This window comes from Manis javanica, chromosome 7, assembly GCF_040802235.1.
Source record: "Manis javanica isolate MJ-LG chromosome 7, MJ_LKY, whole genome shotgun sequence".
Classification (NCBI taxonomy): Eukaryota; Metazoa; Chordata; class Mammalia; order Pholidota; family Manidae; genus Manis; species Manis javanica.
Window position 1 is genome coordinate 56,247,348 of NC_133162.1, and position 22,075 is coordinate 56,269,422.

Below are 22,075 nucleotides of genomic sequence, written 5' to 3' on the forward strand. Positions count from 1 at the left end.
TTTTAGTAGATGAATTATAGCTCTTTTTTTAATAGAGAAATACTATGATTCTCTTTTGGTGTAGGCCTATGAAAAATAACATGCATTAAAACAATATCAAAAGAGATTGTGTCTCTTACTGTGTCTTAGGTTAAGCCTCCCTGATAAGGTACAATGAAAGTAAATGTAAAAAAATGCATTAAAAAGAGTAAACATGAGGAGATACATTTATTCTAATATGACACATCAAATATAGGTAAAAGTTATGTCAAGGAGAATTCTTTACTCACTATTAATACAATATGGAAATCTTTAGCTATTTCATTACTGCTCACAAGACTAAATGAAATCAAATGATTTCATCTGTTTGATCTATTCTAAAATGTATTTTCACATTTTAGCATTTCTGATGAGTCTGCCAATAAATGTGATAAGAAAACACTTTCATATTTTAATTGGCAGTATTTTTTTCTGCCAGTGATACATAAAAGGGTGGATCTTAGAGTCAGTGACCCCTTAGTAAGAAATATGGTGCCAGAGAGATACTATTTTCCTTGCTCTCAAACATTGGATTCCTTAGCAATTAAGGATGTTGCAATTCTTAGCAACTTCCTCACAGAATAAACAAAAAGAGTTGAAGATAAAAAAAATCAAAACAACTATAATTTCATCCATCAACATATTCATAGAAGTTTTATACCAAGTTTGAGATTAAGAAACAACAGATGATATTGAAATAGAACTAGCTAAGCACATACAGAGTCTAAAATAATGCAATTCTGAGGTTAATCTGAAGGATGCTTCCGCTCAGGAAAGTTGCTAAGCAACCTGCAATAGGTGAGGTTAAGTGTTTTTAAGACCTTTCCACAAGCTCCTTTATGTTGAAACAAATACTCAGCCTCTCTACAATTTTTTTTAGAGGAAACAATCACCTAGACAAAGAGGAAACAAAGCCCCATTCTAAGAGACCGAAGGAGAGGATGTAGATACCTTTCTATACCTTCAACAGCTAGCTGTTTAAGTGCTCAATAAACATTTGTTTCTTGAGTGAATAAACGAATGAGATAAATGGTAATTATTTCCAATATAACAGACTATTAAGGTACACTTCAGGATCAAAGGGGATGGGTTCTCCGTATCAGATATTCCAATGCCAAATAGCTGGGAGGTACTTTCCAGTAAAGTGATCTCTCTCTTACACACACACAAAACACTAGTTTGGAGATGGATTTTTCAGCACTCAAGTGAAAAACCTAATGACATTTCTGCTAAGTAGAATCAGTCATTAAGACCTGACTCCATTCCCCTAAATTAGAGAAGGATGTTTCAATACCTATGAAATGAATAATGAGGAAAAAAAAGGCTCTCTACCTCAAAATGAAGCTCAAAATATGCTGAATTTATTTTCAAACTACATCAATTTTTATTTGGAAAGCTTTTACTTTGAAAAATCAGACTATGCATGTAGTAAAGAGGTAATTTGATGCCATTACTCAGCTTTTGCTAAGAACCTCTGCTCCCTCCAGTCAACATGGTGCAACTGCAAATGCAAAATGACCAATGCAGCATGTTACCTTATAGTTACAGAAAAAGAAGTTTTTTTCTGTAATTAGCTTTCCAGAAACTATTAAAGATTTTTTTCTGTATTTGCACCTACTTCTCTTACCTGCTGTGCAGAATTCTATAATTTCGCTCCATTCAGACACAACATAATCCCCATCAACTTGTTTTGCCGCAGTCTGCACTGCTACTGTGTACTCGGTTCTTGGGCTCAGAAACCAGTGTCCCCGGACAGTCATTGGCAAAGGAACAGCTTTTGCCACCAATTTTGTTGGAACATCCTAGCAAAGGAAGAAAGGAAAGAGGGAGGAAGAAAGCAAGGAAGGAAGGAAATTAATTTAGCTGTGTAACTTGAATCAGTTGTAAACAATGTGAAGGAACTTCCTAAATTCCTGGCTGATGACAGAATTCTTACCTAAAGATATTTAACATTATATTCAAATCTCTTATGCTCCACATATAAAATAAGGCCAACTTGATTAAGTAACATGCCCAAGGTCACATGGCTAATCATATAAATGTTGCATTCTAGTTTTCTTCATTTCCAGCATAATCTTCTTTTCTGTATACTCCTTACATATGCTCCTTAAAATGCAACATTCTAATACTAAATGATAAAGCCCAGAAACATGAAAGAAATAAAATTCCATAGATTTAGTATTTAAAAATATTACACTTAATATATAATACCCCAATAATTTTATCAGACTGGCCAATTACTACATATTTTATATATGAAGAGAAAAAACATCTTACATACTTAAAAATAAATAAATCAGCTTTACTACAAATGAGGTAGCATTTGCCTCAATTGTATTCAAGCATGGAACCTATGTGCCACAGAAATGTTCGGGTATTTCTAAAGAATTAGTAAGGTGATTAAAAACTGCTAACTGAATATTACATTTCCAAAGATAGAGTATTCCAAGTATGGAATGAAGAAAGTGAGTCAAACCTTGACCTAGTCATCATTTAATGCTAAACATATTTCAAAGCTATTTCAAGAAAGCATATGTCAGCACAGAGATTATCACCAGAAAGCATAATCAAAACTGGGACATGGGGAAAATAATGACTTATCAATCTTGTGCTCTCACACTTATCTGTAGGTATAATCCTCACTTATCATTAGTCTGTATAATTGCTCATTTACAAAAATGCGTAATTTCCAGACAAGACAGTTCTGAAAGATTTACCAAGGGAAAATTTAGTATCAATAAGAAAAAAAACCTTTTTCATCATCAGTGAAAATACTGAAACATAAGAAAGAACACTTTAACCAGATTACCATTATCTTCTCTATACCTACTTCTGAAGTGAGATAAGTATCAGAAAACTTGTATGATAAGTAGACAGGTATGAGAATAAACATATCAGAGAATTATAACATGTTTAAGGCAGCTAAGGTTAATTTTCATTCTCAAACCATAAAATAAAATAGATGACATAAATCAATTTTCAACCCTAAATAACAGCCCCAATTATTAGGGCAATTTAACAAATACCCTAAAGTTTATAAGCTGCATCACATTCCTCTATGGCAGATATTATAGGGAAAAATGTTTGCTTCAATGGAAAACTATGTTTTTCCTATCTTTGCACACTCTTCTTGCTATCTTCTGATCCTGTGGAAGCTATTTTACAACTGTAACTTTTATATAACTAATATTAATTCAGTTACTCTTGTCTTAATACATGCAAATCAATTTTGTACAGTGGAGGAACAGCCCCCCACATCCCTACCCTTGCTCCCTCCCCAACCCCAAAGTTATTTTGCCTCCACTTAAACATGTATTTCAATATCCTGATATATATCTTTCCTTTGAATTATCCTTTGAACTGGCTTTAATACCCCATTAATTACCTCATTAATGAGTTAAATCAAATCTTTAACACACGGTCATTTTTATGTCTGTTTGAGATTCATGCTTTCACCTATTTTGGAAAAAACTGTATTTTAACAATATACTTGGCATTTAGTTTTCTTATACAATTTTTTAGAGGGACAGGGTTTTTAAATCATAATTTTTACTCTTTCCAATGTCAAATACATCACATAAAAAATTAATAGAACCTTATTCCTTCTTTCAAAATATCCTCATACTTAGAAAAGATGCAAATGAATATAAGTATGTGCTAGGATTTTACCTTGTGTTTAAATTTATTGGAGTTCTTGTTCTCTTTCTTGTTGAGGTCAATGAAATAGTGTGTAATACGGTCCTTTGATTTGGAATCCATTTCCCATGAAATCTTGAATGAGTCACAAGTAATATTGCTTATTTTGATGTTATGTGGTACAGGAAGTTCTTCCATCTCTGCTATGCCACTATCTTGTGATTTGTTCCCTGTGCGAAAACAATGCAAAGAGAGTTTCTAGTGGATTTTTTTTCAGTTTTCAAGGCTATTAGCTGTGTACACATTTCTGAACTTAACTAATTAGTAAATCTGAGATTTCATCTTGCTTATGAAGTCATTTGAGTGTTAATGATAGCAAATGACATTTACAAGGCCATATCACCAATAAAAAGCAGACCTGGATTAGTTCTTACCACCTCTGTATTTTCAGTTTACTTGCCCAATTTCTGCTTTCACAAATGAAAAGAAAAAAATACGACATTCCCGTCTTTCTAACATATGAAGGAATAGCCTTACATCAGCAGTTCCATGTGAGAAGCCTCAAGAGACCATTTTTCCTACATGATCAATCAATTCTGCTCTGAACTAATATCAGGTGTTTTAAGCTAGATGATGTGAGAAATGTTGATAATAAAACACAAATAAAGGAAATACTTCTTTTAAAAAATGTATGAGGCATCAGTGACGGTCTGTAAGTGCTCTTCCTTTTCCCCTTTGGAAATTTATATACAGGAACAGCATGTGGTGGCTCTATTACATATACAGATCATATTGAAGCCCATTCCCTTACAATTTACTATACCAAGAATTACTCTAGGAATCTTTTTACCTGTTATATCTTGGTAAATTTAATTTTAAGTGCTAAAACAACAGAGAAAGGTAAAAACATGATTGCCATGTTGACTGATATCGTTAGAATCTTGAAGAACTGATCTGACATCTGGTCATTTTCAAGATTGTCCTACATGTCCACTTAGAGAAGATGTCATCACTTTGGCTAACAGTATAGAGCAGAATATGATGGATAACAGAACAAAAAGAAAATACAGACTTGCCAGGTTTGTTTCACATATAGGAAAGACATACTGGATCAAATTTTACTCCACTTTTTCCTATTTTCCTTTCCCTCAATCCAACATAAAATTCAATGCCCCAGAAGAGAAAAAATTAAATTATTATTTATATGATTAAAAAGTGGTAGGTCATAAATCAGCTACATAACTTGTTCCATAACAGAATAAAATAACAAATGTTGAACATCCCAGTTTCTCCAGATTCCCTCTCTATTAAACTCCCAAAAAAGTTACTCCCCTCTTCCTTTTCCTTTCCTCTCCACCTGGCCTCACAGGATTCTCAAATTGCTTCTGGTGTAGAGCCTTTCAGAAGTCAAGGGAAGAGAAGGAACCAAGCAGAATTCTTTCAACAGACTTGGGAAAGGGAAAAACAATAAATATTGGTAATTTTCGTTCTATTTAGGAAAGCTCACATTTTTACCTATTAGTCTAACTGCAGATACCTTATAAGTAACATTAATGAAAAACTTTCTGGACTCTAGCAGAAATTTCTGTACAACTCATCTGCATTATGACTGTCGATCTAATGTCACAATTGAATAAAGAAACTGTTAAGATCATATAGGGAAAAACAAAGCTGCTTTGCATTTGATTCAATTTAATGAAAATACAACTTTAATATACTAACATTAGGATACCATATTTTGCCATTTAAACTTCCACTACTGTTATCTTATTCAACCTTAAAGTTACAAATATTATTTCTTAGAATATAATACTTCGTTTTATATTTTTTTCTAATTGTTAAAACTTGAGGAAAGAATTGTTATCTTTCTTGAAATGTGAAAACTTTTGCTCAAATCATATTTTCCCATTCAGAACAATATAAAGCTCAGACCCATAAAAGATTTGTTATATCAAGAATCTTCAGTTTTCTACCTACTTAAACTTCCAAGCCATCTAGCAAAGCCACCTGATTGACTTGTAAGCAGCTTCCTAATTGGGCAGAACAAGATATTAATTTAAATAAATCCTATCAGTTTACATGTAACTTCCTTCTACCTCACATCCTGTGAATTAATTTTTAACTGAGATTTTGAGGTAAGTGACAGAAGTTAATAAAATGATTCTTTCTATAAAATTGGCAAAACAGCAGTGATTCACATGACACTAATATTCAGTAACCAGCCAGTACTATCTCAGATCAAGTGTGCTTCCAAATGCAGCTTCCCTTTCTTAGTAAGACTTCATCTTAAGGGTAATTCTAGCTACATTTCTCTTCATGCCAAATAATTCTAGTATCTGTGGCTATGCTGCTGATCGGTAATACTGAATAGATGACAAATAAATGGCACTTTATCTGTCCAAAATATGAAAATTGCTTTTCAGAGCAATATTTCAAACCACTTTTTGAATGACAGCACTTACTGAAGTGCAAGCTGAAAAGGTTGCCAAATTATACTAATATATTTTATATATGTTAGGCTCTTCCCTCACTGAACTTAAACTGCCTTGCAAAAGAATGATCAGATTTTAAAAAATAGCTTTATTGAAATGTAATTCATATACCATACAATCACCATTTAAAGTATACAATTCAATGGCTTTAGTAGATGTACAGAGTTGTGCATCCATCCCCACAATAAATTATAGAACTTTTTTTAACACAAAAAGAAACCCCATACACCTTAGCCATCACTCCCAACACCTGTATGTCCCATCCCCTCAGCCCTAGGTAGCCATTAGTCTATTTTCTGTCTCACAAATTTGCCTACTCTGGACATTTCATATAAATGGTATCATACAATATATGGTCCTTGGTGACTTATCATCATATTTTCAAGGTTCCTCCGTGTTTTGTTAAGTACTTCTTTTTATTGCTGAATAATATTGCAAGGTATAGATACACCAGCTTCTGTTTATCTACTTATCAGTTGGTGGACATGTTTGTTTTTCACTTTTTGGCTATTATAATTAATGCTATGAACATTCATGTGCTAATTATTGTTTGGATGTGTTTTCATTTCTCTTGAGTATATACCTAGGAATACAATTGCTGGCTCATATGGTAACTGTTTAACTTGCTGAGAATCTGCCGGACTGTATTCCAAAATAGCTGTCTCATTTTACATTTCTGTCAGCAGTATATGAGGGTTCCAATTTCTCCACATCCTCATCCACACTTATTATCTTATTTTGTTGTTTATACTTTTTTTGTCCTATCTAAGAGACCATTGACTAATCCAAGGTCACAAAGATTTACACCTATATTTTCTTCCAAGAGCTTTATAGTTTTAACTCTTATATTTAGGTTTTTTGGTCCATTCCTAATTTTTGTATACAGTGTGAAGAAGGGGTCCAGTTTTTCTTTTTCATGTGGATATGCAGTTGTCCCTACACCATTTATTGAAAAAGATTATTCTTTTCTCATTTAATTGCCTTGGCACCCTTGTCAAAAATCAATTGATCTATATCTCTATTCCACTACCACTGTCTTGATTACTGTAGTAGCATTGTGGTATATTTTGAAACTGAGAAATATGAGTCCTCCAATTTTGTTCTTTTCAAGATTATGTTGGCTATTCTGGGTCCCTAGAATTTCTATGTGAATTTTAAGACCAGCCGGTCAATTTCTGCAAAGAAGTCAGGTGAAATTTGGATAGGGATTGAGTTGAACCCAGAGATCAATTTGACTGAGATTAGCATCTTAATGATAATATCTTCTAGTCCATGAATATGAAATATCTTGCCATTTGTTTAGGTCTTCTTTATTAGTCTATTTCAACATAATCAGATCTTAAATGCCCTAAAGCAAGTGTTTAGTGAGAAAGTACATTTACACTATCAATGAAAGGATCACTGCAGATTCATTCCCTTTTAAAAGTCTATTATGGATGTTTACAAGCAGACACTGAGTACATAAAATAATGAATCCCCAAGTACCTATCACTCAGTTTCAACAATTATCAACATTTTGCAATTTTTTGTTGCATCTATTCCACCTGGCTTTGAATTCACTCACTTTTTAAATTTTTGAAAGCAGTTTTTCAAAACATAATTTCTGACAGAAAAGTTGCAAGAATAGTGCTAAGAGCTTCCATATCCTTCACTCAGATTCTTGTTCAGTCTCAAACCCTCCATTCCTACAGTTACCCTGAGTCCATCTTTTTTCTATTTGCTCTAGGAATGGACTTGGGACAAGAATTTGAGAAATGGTTCCACTAGAATTTTTTTTTTAACTTAGAGGTAATTTGATGGTTACATATTCTGTCTTAAAGTTATGCTGATGGGGTTTATGTCATTGTATTTTTTTCTTGTTAATCTCTAGATAATCTCTGGGTAGTTTGGTGGCTGTCATTACCTCAACTACTTAGAAATCAGATTTATTCACCTTAAAAAATTTTTATCCTGTGCTAAACTTATTCATTGTTGAAAATAATTTTTTTTGTATTTTTAATTTTAGCAAAACTTCCTGAAAACCACCAATTGGGATTTGTATTTTAACTCTAGAAAACTTTCCTAAGGCCACTAAAAATCAGAACATGATCTACCTTTTTTCAGAAGATTTAATAATAAAATCTCTACCTTGGATGATTTGTTGGTTTGTTTACATTTTAGCAGGTGTTTTAACTAAGTGGTTTCTCACATTTTCACAACAAATCGTTCAGATGCTGTAAAGCTTGTTGAAGATGCTTATCACTGTGTTATGTGTCCTTTCATGTTTTTTGTCTCTTACTACACAACTTCTATTAAATATCAATAATTTATATATCAAAAGTACTCAATAGAAGACATGCAATGATGTATGAACTAGCTCCTGCCTCAATGATATAAAATTGGGAAGAATGTGGAAAATGCCATAACAAAAGTTATCACATACCAAGAAATGCTTAACAAAACATGTGACACACTTCCTTGTAAAATTGAAAATATTTTTTCGAGCTATACTTGACATGTAACATTATTTAAGTTTAAGGTATACAAGGTGTGTTGATTCGATACATATTGCATCCTGATTAGAATCTTAAGAGTTAGCTAATACCTCCATCATGTCCCAAAGTTATTTCCTTTTTGTTGAGAGAACATTTAAGATCTGGTTTTTTAGCAACTTTGAAGTATTTGATACAGTATTGTTAACTATAATCACAATGCTTTGGGAGAAGCAGAATTTCAACAAGTGAAGACAGTAGTGAAAAAGTTGAGGACATGGCATACTAAATGGGGGCAAAAGGAAAAGCATTAAGAAAGAATACACCTTCATTTTAGTTAATTCAGCACACAACATAGGAAGAAAATATCAAGTGAGAGAGCTGAAAAGAAAACTAAAAGGTGCCAAATAAGGGATTATTTCTAAGAGAAAAAACTAATGTTGATTTAGATGGAATTCAATAGGTACAATGCTTAGGGTAAAATTTCATTAAAATATATCCTTAGGTTCATAGTTAGTTCATATGGGCCCTTAAAACAACCAAGAAAGCAATTTTTAAATCTGTAAGTATCCAGTATACATTCATGTATTTTAAAAGATGCCTGAGAAGTATACACACAAGCTTCACATCTAAAGGTTCCTTGAAAGGATCTAGACTCACTAAAATATTTTAAGAAAACAAAAGGATAATAAGCCCACTTCACATCTACCTTCATTATCACATACTTCAGTCTATGCATGTAAAAACAAATGTTGCAAATAAATTTCTATATATCAGGAAATACTCTCAACATGTATATTCTATAAATTATTCATTCTATACAAATAGATTCTTCAATCTTGCATTTTTCTTTCCCCTTTCCTCTCAAGAATTAGAAAAATTATTCTAAACAAATATTTATTATGATTCCCATTCCTTTCTTTCAGTGCCATATTCCAGAATAGAAATGCAACATAATCTTTCTGTCTCCTTTTGTATGAATATGTATGTGTACTCATCTGTGTGAATATACAATGAATAGATACAATATTTTTCTCTTTTAATAGCTTTGTACAGATATTTAAATTTTTTAGCTATTAAAGTTCTTAGCTAAATTCCTTAGACCCTGAGATGTTTTCCTCATATTTATTTTTTTTGAGAGACATGTCAAAGAAAAAAGTTATTTGGTTATCAAGAGTACCTCGTGAAGTGTTATCTCCCAACTTGAGTAATCAAAAAAATCAGTTTTATCTCAATTTTGAGCTAATTTTTGTGTAAGGTGTCACCTGCTTAATAAATTAGATCTACTCTGGCAAAAACTGCAATAAATCATGTTTCTATTAGTTAAGGATACCTATGCTGGCAATTTGTACTGCTGTCCCTTAGCCCTGCCAGTTTTGTTGTGAAAATAGTAACTTTTCTTCATATTATCTTCGCTCGAGCACTGTAATAGAAGCCAATCTAAAATCTTTGTTACAGTAGTTAAAAGGAAATAAATGAGGCAGTTTGAATAAAGTAAGAGAAAGAGTGTTTTAAAGAGGTAATAAAGGTTAGGTAGTTGTTATAATATACCTTGAGCTGTTCTTCTAAGAAATAAACTGCAGGTGTTTGATTCACTTTTCTTAAAAACAGTAACCAGGAGAAATTTTTTCCTGTCACACCTTTTTTCCTTTCTGAAGTTTTAGTGACAAAAAAGTCTGCTACCATAGTACAGATAGGAGGATTGATTTTATAATTAAAATTATATATATATGTTTAAATAAATATATATTTTAATAATTTTCATTACAAAATCTGAGATACAGCTTGAGGGACAAGTACTTTCTTCATGAAAACAACTTTAAAATGCTGTGTGTAATATTTTTAGTCATGAAAGGAAAACTAAGACTGTAATGAAACTCAATATATGATGTTTGAATGAAACTCAATGTATGATGTAACTCAATATAATGAAACTCAATGTAATGAAACTCAAAAACAAAGCCTGAAACTGTTCTCTGCTTTATTTACAATAAACTCTCAAAGTAGAAAGTACTCTTAGTGGTAACAATGAATATTGTTGGAACTTTTATGGAAAAACACAAAGAAAACTAAAATCATTTGTGATCTCTATACTATTAATATATTTTGCATATTCTTTCAAAACCTGTTTTTCACTTAATATATTGTGAACATTTTCCCATGACTATACATAATTCTAATCTTGGTGTATTCTATTATATTAATCAGTCATCCTAATACTGGTCATATAAATTGTTTCCAGTGTTTCCCTTCAATAACACTTCAGCCAATCCTATTCTATGTACATTTCTGTGCATATCTATGATTATTTATCTTTGGATAAATCCCAAGAACAGCAAATGTTGAATAACATTTGTTTTAATCAATTTCTATTCCTACCTACAGTTTCAGAGTGCCTATTTTTTGCACTCTTATCAGTTCCATTTGCTCTTTAAAAATCCATGTGTTTTGATGGCAAAAATTAAAATATTATTCTGTCTTTAAAAAGCCAATAATGAGCTAAGACCGAAACCTCACACCTTACACAAAAATTAGCTCAAAACTGAAAAACAATACTTTAAATATGAAACATAAAATCATAAAACATTTAGGACAGAAAAAAAAGACAGAATAAATTTTTTGGGACCTAGATTAAGTGAAGAGTTGTTAGACTTAAAACAAAAGTATGATCCATAATAGGAAAAATATTCAGATCCTCCCCACCCTTATTTTATTTTATTTTATTGCTTACTTTAAGTGTCTTTGTATCATTGCATTTCAGCCAATTTCTCTTTATGTGTCTAAAGCTTTGTCTTGATGCCACAGAGTAAGCATGTATATATGTGTGTATATATGCACATATATATATATGTTATTTAGTTATATCTTCATTAAGGATTATACATTTATCATTTAAAAATGACGATTTTATCTTAGTCAGTGTCATGTATTAATAATAGTTTGAAATAATTTGTACCCTTATTTTAATTTGCATGTGTATAGAGTATCTTTGCTCATTCCTGCATTTTATTTTTTGCTTTAAATCTTTTTGGGTAACTTGGTTTTAGGTGTATCTTTCATACTTTGACTCAATTTGAGAAATTTTGCCTTTTAGTAGAACTGTTTAATTTAAATTTATGTTCCTTTTTTGCCTGTGAGATCTTATTTTATATTTTATATATTTTATTTTTCCTTGCTGTTCCTATCTTTCACTCTATGGACTCCCTGAAATCTTTCTCTAGTAATTTGGAAATTATAAGCCTTATTTTTAAAATTCTATCAGAAGTTATATTTCTTCAGTTTCAGAGTAAGACAAATATCTATTAAACCTTCCATATGTAAAATGAAGAAACTAAGTCATTTTTATTTTTTAATTTTTTATGATGTACTCTAGATTTTAGAGCCACCATAAGTCAAATTTTGACAAAAATGAAATATTTCCTTCAAAATAATTTATGATATTTGAATTCCATTTTATAACTTTATTTACATAAATTCTTTGGATTTTATTACTTAAATGGGTTTGCTACTTAGTGCTAGTCCTTTAAACATGACCTCTAGTCATGAATTATTTAGTTTGATTTTCTTTCAGTTGGTTGAAATAGATTTTCAAATAATTTGTTCCCAAGATTAGGAAAGAATTCTGTGAATACTTGTGTTTCTGAAAATGTTTTTGCTGTTGTCTTTGCACACAAATAACGACTCAGTTAAATAGCGGATTTTTGCCTAAACATTTTATAGCTACCACTTTACTGCTATCTTGACCTCTGGCATTAAAGGTTATTGAGAAGTTTGGGGTTGGTCTCATTTTCCTTCACTTTATTTAACCTGTAATCCTCTTGTGGTTTATGGGATTTTTAAATTTTTCTTAGAATTCAAGGATGACTCTGGCTCCAGACCAAAATCCTATGTGTGATCTTTCAGACCCAATCATAGATAATTACAAGGCTTTGCTTGACAGACCTCATGGGAGACGTTGCTTTCCCTGCACTAGACTTGGCGCACAGTCAGTGCATTACAATTTGCTAGAGGCAGTTGAAGAACTCAGGCTCCCTGACACCTAATACAGCCATGATCACATGCACATCAGCATTCCCAACCTAGCGCCTTCTCTTCTCTCACCTCCCCAAGACCTCCTTACAGGGGCCCTTGGCTGAGGCAGTTTTACCCATTCTAAGCTCTCCCAGTCCCAGCTCTCCCACTATGCGCCCTCCCCCCCTACCCCCCACAAAGAAACCCCCACTTCATAAAACAGTAGGAGTCTTCTTTTTGGAGTTCTTCACAAGTGAGACAATTTCACCATCACCCCACTCTATCCCCAATCTGTGTTGCCTCCTCCACCTGACTCTTAACTGGTGCCATTCAGTAGAAAAAAATGGAACACTGGGGAGCTGTGTGTCTTGTTTTCACCTCTTGCTTTTACTGTCCCAGTAAATGAGTAAAGGTTTGGTTGTTATTTTCAGTTTGGCCTTTTTTCTAATTTATCACCTAAGATTCTGACTTCATGACAGTTCTCTGGTCAATTTATTGTCATCTCTTCCTTGGAAATCATTAAGCGTCAGTATAGTGCATCTGTTTCTGACTTCCATATATTTTATCTTCTAGTATAATCTCTGTATTTTTCTTTACATTTTAAGTGAAAAATTCTAAGTGTTTTCTCCACATTTCTGATTTTTTTCCTTCAATGTGGCTTCCATTTTTTGCTGTTGATTTTAATATATTCTTTCCTGTTCACAATTAGCTTTCTTTACATACTAGTTTATTGTCTTTCATTTTTTTGTTTCATTAAATCCACTCAATTTTATTGACAACACAATTCATAATCTATAGAATTTACATGGTTTTACAATAGAAAATATTTCTCAGAAATGTTATTCTGCCTCTTACTGCTGAATTTTTCTCTACCTATTTATTTATAGTCTTTTCATAGGTATATTTCATTTTAGTTTTACTGTGTACTTGTCCTTGAACAAGATGGCATTTTTAGTTCTGGTATAGGGATAGATAGCATCCTTTTATAGCAAGCAAGGAGATCAAAATATTTCTCTTAGATCTTAATCTGAAGGGGCAGTTACAAATAAAGCTATTTTTCTGGTTAAGGGATTCTGAACTCTGTGTGAAGAGAAAAAAAACAAAACAAAACATAGACACAGAAACTTCATCTCAGTTTATTCTCTTGGTTTGGTTAATCTACCAATCATAGGCTAGCCAGCTACTTCTAGCATTCTGTCTGGTTTGACGTCCTCCTCCAGTTACAAACCTTATCCAAGTTTGGATTCTTTTACTGAATTTCTGATTGTCTCATCAGAAAAGAGTCTTATTATTTTAGGAATGTGCCTCATTACCCACCAGGTACTGGTGGACAACTTCACCTTCTGTGGCCCCTAGCATACTGCTTTTGAGAATTACTGATCCATAGAAACAAGTGAAGCTCTACGGGGAAATGTGCCCCCTATCCATCCCTCTCTTCACAAAATCAGAGGGCTCTAGAACCAGAGATCTTTTCCAAGAGCTTCTCTACTATTTTTCCTGCAATGCCACATGGAAAAGGACTTGTTACCATTTTGACCTCCTTTATACAATGGGGATTCCATGTGTAAATTACCTTAAGAGACTCCTTTGTGAGTGAAATGATAATGGAACCACTTCCATAATTTTTAGTGTTAAGGACATTTGTCCTCTATTTTCACTTTTCTTGATTCATTTTGGCCAAGATCTTGTGGAGGGGATTAGTTTGATATTTATGTGCAAAATTGCCATCTTGAGATTCTTCAGTCCCTTTTAAAAGTAGTTAAGTTTTTATCAGACATTTTTCTTTTCATCCTTTCTGTTTTTTTTTTTTTAACGAGTTCTTTCTGGCAGCATTCACCAGACTATGCTTATGCAGTTTATTATAGTATTATCAAATAAAAGTAAATAGTAGAATTATTATTTATATGCTTGTAAAATTATACATTCTGGGCATAGTCTTACAGATCTAGTCAATAATTCTCAGACCTCTTCATTCAACAAATTGGTAAAATATCAAACAAATCCAAGAGAATTGTTTTTATTTTGCAAAGTAAAACCAAAACTCTATTTTCCTAAAATCACAATTAAAATGTAATTAAGTAAATTACATTTCAACATCAAATGTAGAAATGCTTAATCTCAGAATAGAAGACAGTCTTTTAAAACAGAATAAATTCAACTTAATAAAAAAACTCACTATTAAATTTCCTATATTTACCTTATTTAACAGAATACTGATGGAAACTTCTCTATGGTTTGACACTAAGTTCAAGGACTGATATTGAAAACCATTTGATACAGTTCAACTGCCCCTCTTTATAGATAAGTAAACCAGGGCTCACAGAAACTAAATGATGTGGCTAAAGAGTACATAATTAAAATAAACAAATGAAAATTCATGTCTTTTTTTTTGTCCTCCAAGTCCATGGACCGTTTCATTACATTATGCTCTCTGTTTAGTTTCTTATTGGGTTTCTATTTTGAATATTTTAAGCAATAAGGGAAGTCTGGAAAAAGATGTCAGTGGTAAGATCAAGTAAATTAACAATTTGGGTATTTTAGAAGCTCTTCTGTATAAAGCCTAAAAGATTGCAAAAGTTATTAGGGGTGGTGACAATCTAATTTAATTCATTCTGGAACTGTATAATTTCAGAATTATACTGATATTAAACTATACTATTTCTCTGACTTATTTAATTAATTAAAGTCTGGAACTGAATTGAATCAATTTCTAATTAAAATAAATGTTACCTTTCCATACCTTTATTGATTTTGACCCCTCAGCCCCCATTGGGGGGATATTTGGCAATGTCTGGAGCTATTTTTGATCAGCACAACTTGTGGAGGGTGTTACTGGCATCTTGAGTCTATAATGTGAAGCTTCATCACTCTATGACATAAAATATCTAATCAATTCAATCAGATTAAAAACCTCAAGTAAGTCAATTGCTTAATGTCAATGTATATATATCCTTTGGAAAATAAACAATTTAGCTCCTATTTCTTATATCACTGTACTCAATTATTATTATTTATTAATTTATTATTATTTTTCTCTATACATTATTTAGTGGTATCCCATCCATCTGAATATATATTTTACAGATTCAAAATAATCACAATTTTTGGATATCTAACTTCCAGAATTAAATGAACTTAGGAACTGAGAATAAATATCCCTTACCTACTGAAAGAGACAGAAAATGATACATGGAACTGGGGCATGGCAGAAGGTTAGGCTTATGCTACCCTACACCAGGGAGGTAGGAATAGGCTTGCATGTTGAGGCAGCATTCAAAAGAGAATAAGAGGAAGAACCAAGAGTAAATTGCAGGACTGATCCAGAAAGGCAAATGTGAAACAGGACGAAGAAGAAAAGTAATAGAACCCGTAAGCAGATCTCAGTTGTATGCCAATGTCAATCCAAATTTTTAAGTTTCATTTTCAATAAACTGCATTTGTTTGTACAACTCTGAATATTTATCACAAATTATACCCTTCCATTCTGCCAATACTCAAATTAATTTACTATGTTGATAGCTATATCCCACATACATCAGTACACGACTATTAATTGCAGCTTGGCTTAGATTATATACATACTAGTCACACAAGGGGTTGGATTCTAGCTATGCTACAAGGAATTGTCTGATCTTCAGTAAATCTCATAACCCTCCATTTCCTCATAGAATGAATGAGTATTAAATGAGGTGATACAGACATAAAGAACATTTACTGTAGCATCTAGCATGTAGTAGACAATGTTAGCTACTTTAACATTACACTAATAGAAAAACAATACTAATTTACTCTACTCTTAGACTAATTAATGCATAGCTTATCTAATTCATAACATAAAGTCTGTGACTCCAGAAACCTTGAGTGATTTTTTTCTCTTGAAATCCTTCAAATATGCTGCCATTCACTTGTGTCCAGATATATGCAAATATTTTTTAGTAAATCTATACATGCTGAAAGAGGCTATACTTTCCTAATTTTGATGTGACACTTGAGTATAATCTCTAAATTACCTGATGACTCTCTCAAAAATACTTACTTTCTTAAACCAAATCACTTTGCAGATCATATCTATTTCCTGTCTTTAAGGTACTATTTAATCTTAAAGATTGCTACTCTGCTTTGTTGTATAATTTCTTTCTCTAATTTTTATTTTTGTACAATATATTCACTTTTTACCTATTTTTATGCACCTAATCCTTAATTTAAAAATCTCTGAATTATTTCTTATATTTATTTATGCTTATAGCACATCCTAATTATCTGCAATATTTTCCCAATAACTATAGTATCTAAATAGCACTTCATCCCAATTTTGGATCTCAAAATCTTTATTCTGTGATTATCATTCCTGGGTTTGTTTTAAATCCATGTAACAGTACTTCTTTGTTAAGGGAATTCCAATTCACTTTTCAAGAAAGTTTTATGAGGTACTATTTTATTCTTCACCAATGATGAAACTGAATTTACTGACCAGCTGCAGGGCTGTGGAAACCTCCTGATACCAACACTTATTCACAGCTTCTCATTACTACAGAGGTTAGGAGTTACAAATGGAGGACATAAAAATTCAGCTGTCACAATATTAGGAAAATAACTCTACAAGGAATATTGGTACCTGAATATTAATGAAAACTTTTCCTCTCTATAAAGGCAAGTTGTTAGGTCAAAAGCAGGGGAATATGACCACCCTGGAATCTCAGACTCTGATGTCCAAGACACCAATATTTAAAAGAATCTGAATATAGCTAATTTATAATGTTCATGTATTTTAGAGTTTTGAGCTTTGTGTGAAACAGAAAACTCATTTATCTCTGTGGTGCTAATCCTTCACATATAGCACTGGATTCTCCAGTTCATGTAAGACAGACAAAATTCTGGCTTCACTGACATAGCATCAGCACAAGATTAATGTTTCCCACTATTTTTGTAGGCTTATCTCTCTTAACCATGGCCAGGGTTAAATTCCAAGTTAAATTGTCCAATCAATTTTAAATGGCTGCTATCACTGCCCCCTGAAGTCGAACTGAACACTAGTAAAGGAGCACCAATGAAATTCATTCAGTATCTGCTGTGCAGCTAAATTACTCAAAACATATATACATGGGCTACAAATAGTGAATAAAACAGCACAGATTTCTTTTGTAATTTCTCCTTATAAAAGCCACAATGGCAATAACAATGATAAAATTTTACATTTTGTTAAACCTGCTTTAAAGATGAGGTTAATTTGTTTTTCATTTGTCTCACTACTTGAATGTTAACACTATCAGAGAATAAAATTGAAAAAAATAATTGGCAGATGATGGCTTGATAAAATAAATCTGTAACAAACAATTTTATATGATTGACAAAAACACCACATGACCAATAGTAGAGATCAAAGGTCTAACCCAGGTTCTCCCACTAACTGGACAAATTGAGGTGTAAAATGTTTCTTGGTTAACTACAATAGACAGAATTTAAACACTTTTTTGAACATTTATACCTGCTAGACAATGTTCTGAGTATTATACATATTTTAATCCTCATAAAATTTATGAATTAGTATTACTGTCATCTCATTTTAACAGATGATAAAACTGAGGTACAGAGGTTATATGAATTATCCAAGGCCAAATAACTGATGTAAATGCCAAAATTTCAATCTAGGAGACTTTAACCTACATAAAAGTATAGTTCCTTAGCCACTGGACTACAGCTGCCTGACGATAGTTGCTTTATTCACGTAGTTTTGGGAAAATGACTTTGTTGTCTTGTCATTTGTAAAATAAGAGAACTAATCTACATTGGATTCTCTCTAAAGTCACTTCCAGTTCCACACTTGACTATCCCTTTTTTCAAGTGCAGTTTTCTTAAGCTTCTTGCATTTATTAGTTAGTGGTATTTTCTATCATCTCTGAGCAAATGAAATAGACTTCCATCCAGTAATTCAACTGTTTTCTGACAATATTCCCTTGCAGTCAGGGCACCATGGTGTAAGTGGAGTAGAAACAGAGGAGCTTAGTATTTGCTCCAAGTTTTCTTCTTGACATGTTGTACAATCTTAGCTAAATCACTTAATTTCTCTTGAACTAAACTTCCTCCTCTTTAAATTGAGGGAACTTGTCAATGCTTTCCATTATTTTTAGTGATATTCTGTTGTTGTTCTTGATTTGAAAAACCTTAAATGATAAAAAGCATAACTGACCAACTTTAATTTACTTAAAAGTTGACTATTTATGCCTATCTTTTTGCCATTTCATAGTATTAAATCCCCAACAAGGCACCCAGAGCAAATGAAAATGGGAGTGGGCAAGAGGCACAGCTGTTTATTTTGTTAATTATTAGTCAATCAGAACAAAAATTGTGTGAGAAAAGGCAGAAACAGCATTAAACTGAAGGTCAGAACTCCTTTTGTTCCTCCTTTTCTCCACAGCTATAAAACAAATACAAGTTCTTTGCATAATCCTGTTCTCTGCTTTTTCAATTTATCTGAACTGTTGTTATTTTTATACGACCTCAGTTAAGATCTGTATTTTAATACCTTGTAGTCAACTGGAAACTGAGGAAGATAAACATTTGAAGTGAAATTATTGCATGAGTCTAAACCTATCTGAGGGGGAAATGTATCTGTCCATTATGGAAATCCTCTTTCCCTTTCTCCAATAATGATGCTTGTTCACTCAGTGTATTTAGCAGTCTTTCGAAATTATCAATCTGTAGGTAAATTCATTTAATTGATATATATGAAGGTACTTCCATGTAGTAAAATAATGAATATCAATAATCAAGTCTAAAACTTCCTGCAAAATACTGTCACTATCCATATCAAAATTAAAACAAATTAATAACTTCATATGTAAGTGACTCCAATTATCATAATGTTATGACTTTTAAAGCAGTTATGAATGAAAACAGTTTGGGGAATAAAATAAACCAACTTTACAAAACTTCACACATAGAAACTATCTAGTGAGCCACATTTTAATTTATTTATTCCCACGTGGGTAACTGAAGGCACTTTTATTATAGGAAACTTACTGATGGTACTTCATTTTTAAATAATCACATTTTGGAACATAAATATCGAATACTTTAAAGAATACCTACATGTACAACATGTAGGTAATGTGTTCATTAAGCTATTAATACCATATTAATATGTTAATGTGTGTTAATTAACTATTAACAGTATAATAAATTTATTCCCAACTCTATTTCTTTGGCTTTCTACTTAAACATTTTTTAAAATGGTACTTTATTTATTTATGAACACATGCAGGAAACAGTCCCAACATGATTAAGGGATACCAAAAAGTCTCTCAAAAATATTTAGAGTTTTATTTTTCTGTACGTGGTCAACACAGTTTTATTTTTCTGTACGTGGCCTCTATGTAGTCAACTTTTTTAGATTCCACATGTAACTGAAATCATATATTTTTTCTTTATGTGTCTAGCTTATTTCACTTAGTATGATGTCCTCCAGGTTCATCCATGTTGTTGCAAATGCCAGAATCTCCTCCTTAAGACTGAATAATATTCTGTTGTATATGTATATGTGTGTATGTGTGAATATATATATATATATATATATATATATATATATATCACAATTACTTTATCCATTTATCCACTGACAGACACTTAGGTTGTGTCCATAACTTGGCTATTGTGAATAATGCTGCAATGAACATGAGAATGCAGATATGTCTTCAAGGTCCTGATTTCATTTCCATTGGGTATATACCCAAAAGAGGGATTGCTGGATTGTATGTTATCAAGAGCAATAAGACAGGAAGAAAAAACAAAAGATACCCAAATAAGAAAAGAAGTAAAATTACTTCTACTTATAGATGACAAGATCCTATATAGAAAACCTAGTCTACAGAGAAAAACACCTGTTCAAATAAATTCAGCAAAATTACAAAATACAAAATCAACATAAAAAAATCAGCTGCCTTTCTTTACATCAGTAATGATCTGAAAAGGAAATCAAGAAAACAATCTCATTTTAAATAGCATAAAAGAGAACAAAATATTTAGGAATAATTTAACCAAGAAGGTGAAAGATCTGTATACTGAAAGCTATAAATAAGAATTTGAAGAAGACACAAATAAATGCAAAGATATTCTGTGTTCATTCATTAGAATAATACTGCTAAAACATCCTTATTACCCAAGTAATATACAGATTCAATATAATACTTATCAAAATTGCAATGGCACTTTTCACTGAAGTAAAATTAACAATCAGAAAATTCATGTGGAAAACTAAAGACTTCAAATAGTGAAAGCAATCTTGAAAAAGAATATGAGGGATGGAGGAATCACACATCCTGATTTCCAGTTATATTACAGAGCTATAACAATCAAACAGTATGGTACTGGCATAAAAACAGACACACAGACCTGTTGAATAGAACAGAGAATCCAGAAATAAACCTAAGTATGAACTAATTTTCCAAAAGGGTAATGAAGAAAACACAATATGGAAAGGATAGACTCTTCAATAAATGGTGCTGAAAACTGGACATCCACATGCAAAAGAATGAAATCAGAACCTTATACAATACAAAAAAAATCAACTCAAAATGGATTAAAGATTCAAATGTAAGACCTCAAACCATAAAATTCCTAGAGTAAAACAGAAGGGAATGCTCCTTGACATTAGCCTTGGCAATGATTTTTTGGGTATGACACTGAAAACTCAGGCAACAAAAACAAAAATAACCAAGTGAACTAAAGAACCAAATTCTAATAAACAATAACAAAAATAACCAAGCAACAAACTCAAATCTTCTGTCACAGCAAATGAAACAATCACCAAAATGAAAAGGCAACCTACAGATTGGGAGAAAATATTTGCAAAAGAAAATATTTGTATATCTGATACGGGGTTAAATACATAAGGAACTCATCCAACTCAACAGAAAAACAAACAAACAAGAAATTCTATTAAAAGTAGGCAAAACAACTGAAGAGAGAAGACATACAAATCACCAACAGGTATTATGAAGAGATGCTCAACATCACTAATCATGGAGAAATGCAATTCAAAACCACAATGGGCGCATCAACAAAAACCACATGATCATCTCCACAGATGCTGAAAAAGCATTTGACAAAATTCAACACCCATTCATGATAAAAACTCAACAAAATGGGTAAAGAAGGGAAGCACCTTAACATAATAAAAGCCATATATGACAAACCCAGAGCCAACATTATACTTAACAGAGAGAAGCTGAAAGCTTTTCCTTTAAGATCCGAACAAGACAAGGATGCCCACTCTCCCCACTTTTATTCAACAGAGTTCTGGAGGTCCTGGCCACAGCAATCAGAAAACACAAAGAAATAAAAGTCATCCAGATTGGCAAGAAAGAAGTTAAACTGTCCCTGTTTGAAGATGACATGATATTATACATAAACCCTAAAGAATCCACTCCAGAACTACTAGATCTAATATCT

At 32.1% G+C, this 22,075-nt stretch overlaps 1 protein-coding gene across 2 annotated transcripts in view; it reads right to left on the reverse strand.

The window, feature by feature from the left end:
- PHYHIPL (phytanoyl-CoA 2-hydroxylase interacting protein like) overlaps positions 1-22,075 on the reverse strand; it is a 58,920-nt gene that overhangs the window by 5,703 nt on the left and 31,142 nt on the right. For both annotated transcript variants that reach the window (XM_017675472.3, XM_017675471.3), the window contains exons 2-3: positions 3,688-3,884; positions 1,646-1,820 (exon numbers count right to left, since the gene is read on the reverse strand). In XM_017675472.3, the coding sequence (XP_017530961.2) occupies positions 1,646-1,820; positions 3,688-3,884 (372 nt within the window). The remainder of the gene's footprint in view (positions 1-1,645; positions 1,821-3,687; positions 3,885-22,075) is intronic.